This window comes from Ischnura elegans, chromosome 8 (genome assembly GCF_921293095.1).
Source record: "Ischnura elegans chromosome 8, ioIscEleg1.1, whole genome shotgun sequence".
Classification (NCBI taxonomy): Eukaryota; Metazoa; Arthropoda; class Insecta; order Odonata; family Coenagrionidae; genus Ischnura; species Ischnura elegans.
In genome coordinates, this window is record NC_060253.1 from 75,350,579 (window position 1) to 75,364,706 (window position 14,128).

Consider the following 14,128-nt stretch of genomic DNA (forward strand, 5'->3'; position numbering starts at 1 on the left):
GCCGCATGTCATTAGAAATGGAGTGGTGGGAGGAAGTAGAGAAGCCAGGAAGAGGTGGGGGAGAGAAGTCCTCCAAAGGTAGCTGAGAAAGGATTGAGAATAAGCGGGGGTACCAGGAAGGGATTGTAGGCGGAAGAAAATGGTCAACACAATTCGGAGGGAGAGGGTGGGTGGACTGAAAAATCCTGTGGAGGTGGGGGTCTGTTAAGGAGTGGGTTAAGAAAGAATTTGACCATTTGTTTTTGGGAAGGGAATCTTACGGAGAGGAGAGTGGGTGTCAAACACTTTCATGAGCATATTTGTATCACTTATTGGCACAATTTAAAATTTTAAACACAAGGCTAGATATTTTAGAGCAATTGGAAATTGTGCAAAGTGGTACAAATATGCTCATGAATGAACAAGTGTTTGTCACCCACTCTCATCTCCTTAAGATCTAACCTAAACCTTAAGTACCTAACCTTAAGAACCAGTGGAACCAAGAACTGAAAAACCAGATCTGCATCTTTTGTTTTTGCCCTTCCTTACAAAATTTTTGTGTTCAACTTCCAGGCTCCCTGTTTATGGTACAGAGAAACTTCTGTGGTTCATTTTGAGTAAACATTTCTCAGTAAATTTATGAGTGGAAAACAAGTTTTTTTGCTATAATTACACATATTGGGAGAAGATTTATAATGACTGTGATGGCCTGAGCTTGGCCCAAAATAGTGGTTTAATCCTCAATCAGTTCTCTTTTGTTAAAAGAACCATCTTCTTGATATCTTAGGTTATATGGGTGAATGTGGTTTGCGTGGAGGATACACTGAGGTTATTAATTTTGATCCTGATGTGAAAGCCATGCTTTTGAAGAGCATCTCTGCAATGCTGTGCCCAACAGTTCTTGGCCAGGTTTGTAATTTTTTCTTCTGTGTGGGTTTTTTTGTGTACTATTGGATCATAAATTTGACTGAAGTACTGTACCACTCAGTCAATAAATTTAACCATTATCTTAACCTTTTGAAATGATAGTTTTTATAGAACATTTTTATTAGATTTTTGATTTTGAATGCGTGTAGCTTTGGATTCATAAATTATTTCTTAAAATTTATTCTATATTCTGAGAAATATTGCTGGTTTCATTGATAAAATATTGTTTTCTGGACAAAAACTGGTACTTTTTTGTTGCAAATTAATGGGAAATCTTGTATCTACTTCTTCCATTTTACTGAATTTGAGAGTTACTATAATTCTGAGAATTGAATTGGCCAAATAATGTAGTATAAAAACTTTTTGTCTGTGAAAAATATTGCATGTTTGCCATGTTATAATTTTAATATTTGACCCATGCTACGATTATGATGATCTAATTTAATGATGTTTTTTTTTTTACCTTTCAGGCTACCATGGATGTAGTTGTGAACCCACCAAAGAAAGGTGAAGCATCTTATGAACAGTTTGCTGCTGAAAAGGAATCGGTGTTAAAGTCATTGGCTGCCAGAGCCATAATGGTTGCTGAGACATTCAACCATATGAAAGGAGTCACCTGTAACCCTGTACAGGGTGCTATGTATGCATTCCCCAAGGTTCGTAGATTATTATACAAATGCTTCACAAAATTTAGGAATGCATGTCTGAGTGTTTACTTTTTTATGGTGTTGGGTATTAAGGAGGCGTATTACTGCCGCTTGACAGGTCATGTTTTGTCTTTATTCTTTATACATGTACAGTGGAACCTCGATCTGTCGTTTTTCAGGGGGATGGATGAAAAAAACGTTGAATGCGGGAAAACGATCAATGCGGGAATGTTTGTCCGGGTTGCCTATGTCCCAGGATCCGCTGGATTTTTGCGAATTATGACATTCATTAATGGATTCAAACGGGATTTCAGCTGATTACAGGGATATTATTACTTTATCGAAACACTTAGGTCATATTGTTGATTCGACTTATCTCTCTTTCTAATATCCTAAAGGAACAAGCCGCCTTGCTAAAAAATGTTTGCACTCCACTCGGAATTTTCACGGCTATTATGCATTTCTGTCTGATGTAAAAATTTTTATCCATCAAATGCCATTTCAAGTACACGTATTTACGAGAGAAATGTGCGTGTTATGCCTCAAACAACTGATTTCGCCGTCGCAGTGATTGGTTATGAGATGGATCAAGAAGGCCAAAAATAGTTTATTATTTGAAACGCTCCTTTCTAGCAATTAAATTTTTAATATGACTGTGGCAATGTGGCGTTAATCGTCAGCGGCACGCCCACCTGATCCTCGCCTTCATCCCACTTCTTGTTTTCACCAGGGATCTCGCTCTACCCCGTCCCCTGCCGTCATGTGCATCCGGACATACCGAGGCGTTCTTCAACCAGACGTTTTGAGTCAACCGTCCCCGGAAAGTACGGAACCACTCGTACGAGGTGAAGTTCGGCACTAATGCTATCGCGTACGGCGTAGGCAGAGCTTACTGCAGAGGGTGAAGCATGACCATATGACTGCGCAATGAAATTTTTTATCCTATAGAGAAGGCAACTTACCCACTCATTTCTAACAATAAGTAGCGTAGCTCTAGATGAGCAGAAGAATTCAGATTGCTAGTAGAGAGAAACAAAATATCCTGAGGAGACATCGCTTCGTTAGCAACTCAGACAAGTGAGACTTGTAGCATAGCTCGTAAATTGTAACCAGACGCCTTGTTTTCGAAAAAAAATCGCATCAACTGCCGTGAAGCTCACTATCAGCTGCGAGGTTATGTTATTCGCCAGAAATCACCATCGTATTATTCCAACTATTTCCTTGCTTAAATAACGTTAGAAATACGTCGTGTTTGGTATCAATCTTTACTGAATTACGTGCACATCACTAATATCTCAATATAATAAAAGTATAATACCAATTGCCGTAATTCATTTTTAGATAACTTTTGGGCTAATTGGTGATTCATGCAGCAGTTGACCTCCACCTTTGAAGCGAGTCGGCTAAAAAAAGTCAGCGGTCGAGAGAGGGGGAGGCGCGAAAAAGGTTTCTTCTGTTCTCGAGTAACTTGATATTTTCTTTCGAAGCTAAGGTCGTCGTAATACGATCCCTGCTCAAGCTGGGACCTTTTTTTTTATTTCGGAGAAGAAGAAAGCTTCAACCAGGGGGAGGCGAGTGCTGAATGGAGGGGGATACCGGATCTTGGGAAATGCGCTAATGTAACTATCCAACGGCACTCTGCTTCTCCCTATCGCATTTCAATCTCCTGGGGAAGATTCAAAGTATGTGTCTGTTGTTAATAGCCATAAATAACACGTTGTAAACACATCGTCTCATTTTTATCAAACAATGAATGCGGGAAAATTATATGACGGGACCGCGATCTTCAAACGATCAATGCGGGAAAACGATACTTCGGGGAACGATAGATGCGGGAAAAAATTACATTGTCTTTATGGAACTTAATTTGGGACCAGGAGCGGCGAACGATGAATGCGGGAAAACGATAAATGCGGGAACGATAAATCGGGGTTCCACTGTATTATAATGGATTCATTATTAGTGCTAGCAAAAACGAGAACGCTTGAGCCAGATGATCCCTTTGGTTGTCCTCATGGATCAGCCAACACAAAAAATTACTTGCTGTAGTGCTACCCTTGCTACAGGTTGTACTCGTTATAATGTTGCTCTCTTGTTTATATTTTCATACCACCGAGTGTCCAAGTAATGAATATTTGATGTATATTCCTTAGAATATTTGGTTTCTTTAGAAGTTGCATAGGCTTAGTTTAATCCTTGGGTATACCTAATGTTTACTGATGAAATCACAATTAGAGATGGGTTGAATAGCAGATTTCTGGAACTCGAATATCGAATTCGAATATTAAATCATTGCTCGAATATGCGAATACCTCGAATTTCGAATACCTCGAATACTAGAATTGAGCAAAGCCTATCAAACGTACGCTTCTTCTTCTATTTAACTTAATAAATGAACAGATAAAAAGGTCTACAGTGGAGCCTCAATCTATCGTTTTTCAAGGGGATGGACAAAATAACGATGAATGCAGGAATGTTAACTAGGTTGCCTATGCAGCAGGAAACAGGATTTTGGCGAGTAATTGTGATTTCCTTTAAAGGATTCAAACAGGAATTTTGCTGATTAATGAAATAATTTAATGTTATGGAAACAATTTGGGCATATAGTTGATTCAACTAACATCTCTTTCATATATCCTAAGGGGACACACCACCTTGCAAAAAAATGATTGCATGCAGTCTCAGCATTTACACTGCTATGATGGATTTCTGTCTGATGTATAGTATACGTATATTCTTATCTACCAAACGCCATTTCAGCGGCACGCCCATCTGATACTCGGCTTCATCCAACTTCTTATTTCCAACAGGTAGCTCGCTTTAGCGCCACTCCTACTGTCAAGTGCTAGCAGACAATCTGAGGCATTTTGCAAATGCTCACGCTTCTCCACCAGATTTTCTTCTTCTTCAATTATTTTCAGTCCATCTTTGGAAGTTCTCACGAGATAAGCAGATGAATTCGAATTGCTAGCGGGAAAAAACCAAATATCCTGAGAAAATATGCCTTCGCCTGCGACTGTGACAATGGAGATTTATAGCATAACTCATAAATTGTAATTTGATATATGTTTTCGGGAAAAAATACTGCATCAACTTCCGAGAAGCTCAGCTGCGAGGATATCAAGTTTCTCCAGAATGATAAGTCTCTGTTGTATTTTGACATTTATTACCCCATGGCACTGAGGTTCTTCTGGTGGGGGAAACCGGGGATTTTAGGATTTTTTCATCCGATCATTTTCGGTTCCCTACGTCGAATTCTTTTCACCGCTCTAATCCATGAATTTGATGTAGTTTGTCAATTTGCCTAAAACGGCACTGTATGCTCTAAACGACTAGAGTTCTCAACATTTTTCCGACTCAACTACCTATGACGTGTGTGCAACAGTGTATGGTGCAAAATTCAAAGTATTCGAGGTATTCGAGACGGTACCTTTAGCATAATTATTCGAGATCTCGAATATCGAATACTGTCTAGTATTCGAATATTCGCGGATACTATTTGCACATCTCTAAACAAAATATATTGAAACTGTCAAATTTATTCTGCGACTGAATCAATGTAATGTTGGTAATACATTAATGTGCATAATAAATTACAGTAAAATGGTTTTCCTTCTTTACAGATTGATATTCCTGAGAAGGCAATTGAGAAAGCTAAAGCTCTTGGCCAAACTCCAGACACATTTTATGCATTCCAGCTCCTTGAGAGTACTGGAATATGTATCGTACCTGGTTCTGGTTTTGGTCAAAAAGCTGGGACATATCATTTCAGGTAGGGGTTTAAACATCTTATCAAGCTTGACCTGCAGTAAGATTAGTACCCATTTAAATTATCAAATGTAGAAAGGAAGTTTAATGAGAATTTCTCCGTACTAATATCTTCCACTTGAAAAATAAAATAGTGATTATGAACCTCACCCGTGGAATAAGCATTCAACCATTAGAATTTTCTCCCAAGAATTATACATCAGCTGATTGTATTTAATGTATGTTAAACAAGTTGATGCCTTTAGTTCCACATTTAAATGATTTCATGGTTTCATAGAAATATGATATCACTCATTGAAATATGGGTACACACTTATAAACATAAATTTTGGGCATATGCTAATTTGATTTGTTGTTGGTTGCATGTTTGGTTAAAAGATCATGTAGTTGCCAGTAGTGTGCTTAAACGTGTAGACATACTTAGATTTGCATTGTTTTTCTGTTGTGTGACTATAAAATTATGTGAAAGTATATTTAAATTGCATTATGGCATTTATAAAAATAAAAAATTGCTATCATACTTTATACATACGTTGTACGCTATAGTATTGCTGTACATGTCTAGTAAATCTATTTTTCCTGTATCCACAGTCCGCACACCTTTTTCTAATTCCAGTGCACTTTGGGTTCTCTATATTTTTGGATGCCTTTGGTTCATCTTTTCTGTTAGAGTCTTGATAGGCTCATCTGATATTTTCCCCGTACTCTTTGGGGGCGTGTTTTCATAGTTCCCCTTCTTCTGACACGTTCATCTACGAGCTCAACTGACAATTGCCTCAGATATGCTCTCCAAGATTTTAATTTTTAAGTTTTAGTTCCCGAGGTTAAAAATGTAGGACTTTACCCCAGTAATATTTAAAATTGCGTAAGGAACTGTCATAGGCCAACTAGGTATTTATTGATACATTGTATACTGCGCATAACTGATCTAGTCCAGATTTTGTCATGTTATAAAAAGTAATCATTTCTGGCTTTCTTTTGTCGCCAGTATGTTCATCAATTTTTTTGTCATGGTGCATGGTTGAAATCATAAACAATTCTTATTCTTTCTTGGAATGTGTGACGCCTAAGTACAATCCTTATGGAAAGCAAATAACATGGATTATTCAGGCCGATTTTTTGTTTCAATGAAACAAGGAGGCAATTCCTGCTTATTTTTGTGAATTTTGCCAACTGCAGTAAGTCAGTACTTCAAGAGATCATTTGCTTAACCAAAACTGGTGAACCAATTGCCAATCGTTATATCTCAACCAGTTCTGTGGATAGGGGACCATAACCTCTTCATGACATAATAAGGACTGTTGCTGACTGAATACGGTCCATCAGGTTGTTTACCAGCATAAATTTCTAAGGTATAACCATAAAAAACCCTAGCATCTACTAAGGCAAAAATTTTTATCCCGTCTTTGTTGCACTTACTTGGGATGTATTGCCGGAATTTGCAACGTCCTCGAAAACCCTCAAGTTTCTCATCAATAGTGGTGTATTCACCAATGGTGTAAGCACTCTCACAATAGCTGACAAATTTTTCAAATATCTCTCGAATCGGAGCTAGCCTCTCAATTTTTTTTCTGGCTTCCCTGGTGTTCTTTTCGTCAAAACATAAACAATGCAGCAAAAAATGGAAATGTTTTCTTGATATATCCACCGGAAACATCTCAAACCCAGTCATATCAGGAGTCCAAATGTCAGCAGAGTTTAGGTGATTCATTTTACGGATATCAGCTAAATAAAGAACTCTAAATAGTGCCCTAATTTCAATAGCATCTGTCTCCTTAGCATCTCGATCTCGGGTACAATGATCTCCAACGGATTGAATTTGGATATTTGTATTTTATGTAATTGTTGAAAGCATTTCATTATTATAAAAATCTCTGCCAGCAAGCTAAACCAGAATCAGCACTTTAAGCCTGCCCTATTAGCCCAGACAATTTTGAAAACATGTTATACACTCTTGTTCGAACATCTTTAGGCGGTGAATATGTTATCCATGTTGTTACTTTGTCTTTATTAAGTGGTTGAGCTGAAGCACTAGTCTCAGCATCACTTTCACTGTAAGTCTCCCCAATGCTGTTCAATCTCCTAGCTGACTTCCCTTTCCTCGACATTGTCCTCTTCATTTTCCAACTCCGCTTCAGATGACTCTGGTTCAGATGAGTTAAGACACTGAGTAAGCAGCAGTGCGATTTCTTTTATGCCTGATGGCTTATTTGGACCATATTTCATTTTCTTTGTCGTTACTGAAAGATGAAAAAAATACCAAAGTGAATATAGTTGTGCCTTGAAAGTAAATAGTTATTATACTGTAGATACAAAAAAAAGTGTGTTGAGAAAGTATAGCATGCTAAGTAATAGCGATAGAAGTTTTTTAATTACTGGTATGATTCATCAATCAAGACCTCAAAAAATGGCTTGATTAGTGGATAGCCTCATAAGATGAACACCTTTTCCCATAACGGTATTCAAGCTCTGCCAGAAAGATGGGGAAAAGTTGCAGCTAGTGATAGAAGATACTTTGAAAAATTCATTTGTAACAATTTTTTTATAATGAAGTTGTGATTTCATTAATAAATCAGTGAAAACTTAGTTGTGCACCTCAAAGATAGAGGAAACAATGTGAACATATGTGTGCTGCAAAACTGTTTGAATCGTTCCTACATTGTATGTTTAATTTATGATTATTGAACAATTAATGATGTAAAGACTACAATGCCTAAAAATCCTGATGTGTACTCCTATAAAATGCCTCATCATCATTAGTCAACAATCCTAAGATTGTTTTGACGCAGCTCTCCATTTCTCTCTCCTATCCGCTAATCTCTTCATAGCTACATATTTATTCTCTTTTGCATCCTTTATAACCTGTCCTGTATAACTCATTCGGGGCCGTCCCTTGCCCTTTTTCCCTTCCACTTGTCCTTCAATGATTGTCTTCATCAGACCATCGTGCCTCAAAATGTGGCCAACTAAGTTGTCCCTTCTTCTGCTTAATGTTTTTAGGAGGCTTCTCTTTTCTCCTAATCTCCTTAGCACTTCCTGGTTACTTGCTGGTATAAAATGCCTGGTGTGTAAAATAAAAATAAAAACTGGCTGTGAGTAATGTCTTCATCAACATTTGTAGGCGAAGATTTTATTCAGGAATGTATAATTGATAGTTGACTGTTCTGTCTTGTGGGTTACGTGTACATACATGCATCTTTTTTTATTGTACTATAGTCTTTTGTCGAAGTAAATATTTTGATGTTAGTGGGGAGATTACTTAGTACTGGATACCCTTAATCTTAATGACTTAAAAATTAGATATCATAAATTTATCTCATCCTTTTTCATTTCTAGAACAACCATTTTGCCTCAGCCAGACAAGCTCAAGGTTATGTTGGAAAAATTGAAGAAGTTTCATGAAGGTTTCCTGCAAGAGTACAAATAGTTCCAAATGACCAACACAGGGTAAGCTTCATATCCTAATTCTGATGGAGTACTTGGCATAATCATGAATTATTTAGAATATTTTAACTGTATGTACTCAGTCTTCAGGCACGAAAATCTTAAAATGTTAATTATGCATTTTTGTACAAATGTTGTGTTAGGAACCTGTCATGTGATATTCAACTAAATATGTCGATATTTACTAGTGTGTTTGAAAACAGACTATGCCGATGACCATTTCATACAATTGCTCATGTAGAAATTATGTATTTGATGGATAATAAGCCAGAACTGAATTTATTCCTGTTATTATCAGTAGTAGATAAAATTTTCCTCTTTATTGCTTCCAAGGAAAAAAAACATTGTGTGTCTTCCAGTGGTGGTATCATTGCTATTAATATCTCCAGAGTAATGGTGAGTTATATGATTACACTTGCCATGAATTAGAGGGAGACTATTTATGAAATGATAAGTTGCTTTTGTGAAAAATTTTAATGATGGTAGCTCTTATCACTTTTAATATTTTTACTTTATAATTACTGGTGAATCCAATGTATCACATGTATAGTTTTTAACATGTATTTTAAATTTTTGCTTTTAAAGCAAATTTTAAATTTTATTCAAATTGTTAAATTGTTGGTGAAAAAATTGAATTACTATCTGCATCTAGTACTAGTTTTTTCCAAGACATGAGTGAAGGGTTTGGCAATAACGTTAGTTAAAAATTAACTATAGAATAGAATTTATGCAATTAAGTTGTGTGTCAAAGTTAGGGGAAAGTGATGTTCCATTTCTAAGTCATCCATGAAATCATACCAAGTGACTTTTTTTGTAAAGCTTTTGCATGGTAAAGAGTTCCTTGAAAAAATCTGTTTGATTTTATCTTTCTAACTGTGTCCAATTTTTTTTACTGTAAAATTTTTACTATGAGTAATCATAATAAATAACATATACGAAGGGATAATAGGTTATTCTATGAAATTCATGACAGAAGGGAGATAAAATTTTGAAACTTTTGAATATCAGGTTCAAGTCTCTCCTTGTATCAATATCTAGGGTATAAATTTATTTCTTTCCTAAATTTCCTTTAAGTAAGTTAAATTTTAGGATTAAGTAATGGGCTTGTCAAATTTTAATGCTGGTCCTACTAGAAGTGGTTCTATACTTAAGTAAAGGTTCCCTAACTCCTGATAATATTTTGTTGTAAGGTTGAATTTATTTAATTCTCCTATGCACCATTAGACCTCATCTTTTCAACTTGGAAATAGCTTATTTTACAATATGAAAGTAGTTATTTTTGGTCATAGAATTTTCAGGAAGATATTATTTTTGATACATGCCAACTTCTTCAATGGTAGGCATCCTTTTGTCGAGAAATTGCCATTTTTTAATAATTTTAAACGATGATCCCTTTGTCCAGTCCTCATGGTGCGAAACTGAATGCCTGTATCAAAATTTCATCTCTCATGTCATCATCATGCAAATTGAAAATTATAATATTTGAATATTATAATATATAAATAATTGAAAATTTATTTTAATGTTATTTATTTAAAACACTCATGTATTATTTACTGCATAATTTTTTTAAATTGGCATACATTTTGTTATTTGATGGTGGCTCAATTCTGGTCCTATGACCTTTTGAGACCACCTAAAGCTTCTTCTCTTTGTTATTTTTGCATTAAGATGTAAAAACAAAATGTAGGAGTAAATAAATTATTATTACATCAATCACTAAATAACCTTAAGCAAGGAACATAGCCAAAATTTACTTGGGAGCTCTTTAGTGGAATTTGGGTTGCATATACTGGTAATTTTTTCTAACCACTTGCATTGGTGGACCATGTTAAATTAAGTGATTCACTTCAATTGCGTGGTGTTGAAATTTTTAGGCATTTGTTTCCGAAAACTGTCTGATGTTTCAAAAAAGTTTTAACTTTACACCTATGATGGCAGTAATTGAAGTTATACAATTTTGAGCTAATTTAAGGTCTGAGACACTGATCTCAGTCCACAATTCTTAATAATTGAGAGAAAGTCAGTGGATAAAAGGGGTTGAAGGACCCTAAGCCTACCCCCTTGGCTACGTGCCTGCCTGTTGCAAGGGCTGCTTGGTCCAATTTAAATTGTTCCATACTAAATGAAGTGAATGTGGGTGAAGAAATTACCTGAAGAATCCTCATTCCGTTCAGCTGTGCCAATGGACTGCCAATTCATTTGTACATTCATACTATTTTCTCAAAATTTTAGATAATAATTGTTTCTGAGTATTTTGCATTCATGGTAAATACTTCATGGTAAATACTGATATTTACCATAAATGCACATTTATGCAGCAGTTTAGGAACAGGGCCGGTTTAAGTGGGGAGCAAAGTACGTCATGGTTGCATAGGGTGCCAAGAAAAAGGGGGCACCTAAGGGCTGCTTTTTAAGCACTAAAAACATCACATTAAATATATAAGGGCAAACACATTATAAGTTCAAGCGGACATTTAAGTCTCGTCCCTTATTCCTAAAGTATTTGTATTTATTTTAAAATTATCCGGAGAGAATCCGTACTACCTCTTAAAGTTATTTTAGAGGGAGTACCGGAATGTTACTCGCTTACACTAGAAAAATATCTAGAACCGGCCTATGAAGGAATGACTTATATCTCTTTGGCATTTTGAAATGTTTTATTTCTATTGTTGGTTGCATTCAATTTTATTTAAATTTTCACTCAAATGAATGTCAGCAATTTTATATACCTGGTATCATTGTGTAACCTGCTAGACATTGGTTGATGCATTCTCTTTAATTTGTTTTATTCTCTTCAATTTTCAACTAAACCTGAAGATTTGCATGCTTTTATGGTGTGATCTTTTTGGTATGTACGACCCTGGTCTTCAATTAAAAAATTCAGGTAGAGACATTCCCAAGTGTGTGGCTACTTCATTAATTTGATATTTTCTATTCTTATTCGGTGATACATGTGGCCAGAATTGTTTCTGTCATTTCAAGGTATACATGCTAGATGGATTTATATTATATATTGATTTTTATGCATTGAAACATGATAGGTAAATTTTTTTGTGATGTAGGATATAAAAGAAGTATGATGTTAGTCATGCTTAATCGTTTCTTCTCAGGTGCTTTGTATGGCATGTACAATTTGTTTGGACTTTTTTCTTACAGTAATACTCAAATTTTGCATAGTTTCATAAATAGTTTAAATGTTATGAACTTTTAACTTATGAAAATCTGCTATATGTATCGGTCAAATTTCTCTACGAGTAGTGTAATGAAGAAAACTGTCCATATTTTTATACAAGTGAAGCCAATCACAGATCTCATATACTACCTCTTTTTTAAAAAATTTTTGAGCAGCTTTTTTTTAATAAATTGAAAATCCATTGAATCATGAGTACTTATTAAAATTTATCTTAAGAAATTGCCTTCAGGCAAAAATTTCATTTGCGATTACATTGCATGTCTTAGGCTTATTCAGTTTGTAACAAAAATCATTTAGGTATTGAAATAACATTTGTGATTTTTCTTTGTAGCCACACACACATCATGGATTTCTTTACAAATTTTTATGCATGTTATGTCAGTTAAATATATCATACTTTTAATATCTTCAATTTTTTGATGAACAGATCTTATTGAATTTTACTAATTCTTAAAATTATCTTCCACACTCATAGATAAGTATATGGATACATCCAGGTGTAGCTATTTTAAACACGATTGTGTTAATATCGCACTCAAGCTTGTTACCCTAGTTTCATAGTAAATATATGTCGTCTTAGTGTGTGGCATAAATTTACTAGGAACTGCGCAAATAATGGTCACTGTAGGTTAAAAAATAATAATAATGCAAAGTTCTTAAGATATATTGAAATCAGTTAATTTTTAATATTCAACATAATTGTTATTGCCAAATACCTTCAATTACCATGGTACCAATGGAAATGGTGAACTACATCCAAACAAACTACAGAAGTATAAGTTTCAAACTACAAAGCTGTTATCTGTTGTGTATATAGTCCTTGTGAAAGTCTTACTCTGCAGTATGTACTAGTAAGCACATTATTGAGTCAATATATGTTGTTGTTAGGAGATACATACCATGTCTGTGCACTAAATAATTACACCCATGAAATATATACATATTGAAACGTCCTGTAAGCTGGAGGAATTCCGATTTGACCATCACAAGAAATGACCATCACAATTTTTAAAAATGCATTGAATTTATGTTTTGATCATTTTTAAGTGCCAATACTTTTATAAGAACTTGTATGCACTGAGAATGGTGAAGTATTTTTATAGATTTGTAAAGAAGAGAGAATTTTGATATAATCTAAATATTTTTATTGTTTTTAAATGGCTAATGGTAGTTTGGCCATTGTATGTAGAATCTATGTGTTGGCTAACTCTTTGTTATGCGTGAATTGTTAATGAAGTCGTTTTTAATCTTGAGGTTGCGATTAATTATGCACCAGTTTAGCCTCTATCACTTTACTATGCATTTGTTCTAACATTTTATTTTATACTCTTGATGATTGGCCTATACTTTTGCATACTAATCATAATTGCATCTGAATGGGAAGTTAGTTTTGGTATTTATTCTTGAGCTGAAGTTTAGGGTTCTAGGCATACACATATGTATTTGGTGAGTAGTAAGATTGTAAAAGCTAACAAGTATGCCGTATCAAAGTGAGCGTAGCTGTCATATTATGAAATGTGATATAAACGATTTTTAGGAGTGTAAATAATCATCTAAGGCTGAAAAAAATCTATCAACGAAAGAACTATATCTTTCGTAGAAATGTTAACCTAATTGTTACATGGAGCTGGAATTGTTAGTTGTGCTATGAGTATCATTGTTAGATGTGGTTGGACAATAATGTAAGCAGAGGCTACCAAACTGAATGATCTGATACTGTTTGTATGCTGGTAATTTGGATATGCATTGTTCCATTCTGCTCGTTTAACGTTGTCTTGAGAGTTGGAAGGAGTGAACATTGTTATATTGTGCGTGCACAAAATTTTTGATTGACTTATTTTTGTCAATGTTATGTAAATAATTTTTAATATGCAAATTACTGAAGTTCATTTGAATGATGGATGATGAAGGATTTCTATCTGTTGTGATCACATTCAGGTTGCTCATTTGTGCAGTCATTCATGTGAGGTGATATCTGTAGACAATTTAGAATTAGTAGCCTATGAAAATAAAATGGTATGGCTGTTGTCACTCTTCCTTTTTAATTATTTTTTGTGTTCCCATCATCTTTTGTGTTTTGGTACGGCTTGGTTCGTTATACAGTACACTCCTGATTATCTGTGCTAATGACGGGGAGAGACGGCACGAATAATCGAAAAACACGAAT

At 35.0% G+C, this 14,128-nt stretch overlaps 1 protein-coding gene across 4 annotated transcripts in view; it reads left to right on the top strand.

The window, feature by feature from the left end:
• LOC124163353 (alanine aminotransferase 2) overlaps positions 1-10,188 on the top strand; it is a 28,325-nt gene extending 18,137 nt beyond the window's left edge. For all 4 annotated transcript variants that reach the window (XM_046540199.1, XM_046540200.1, XM_046540201.1 and 1 more), the window contains 4 exons: positions 767-888; positions 1,377-1,562; positions 5,177-5,325; positions 8,658-10,188. In XM_046540199.1, coding sequence (XP_046396155.1) covers positions 767-888; positions 1,377-1,562; positions 5,177-5,325; positions 8,658-8,748 — 548 coding nt within the window. In that variant the 3' untranslated portion in view covers positions 8,749-10,188. The remainder of the gene's footprint in view (positions 1-766; positions 889-1,376; positions 1,563-5,176; positions 5,326-8,657) is intronic.
• Positions 10,189-14,128: the final 3,940 nt, after the last annotated feature.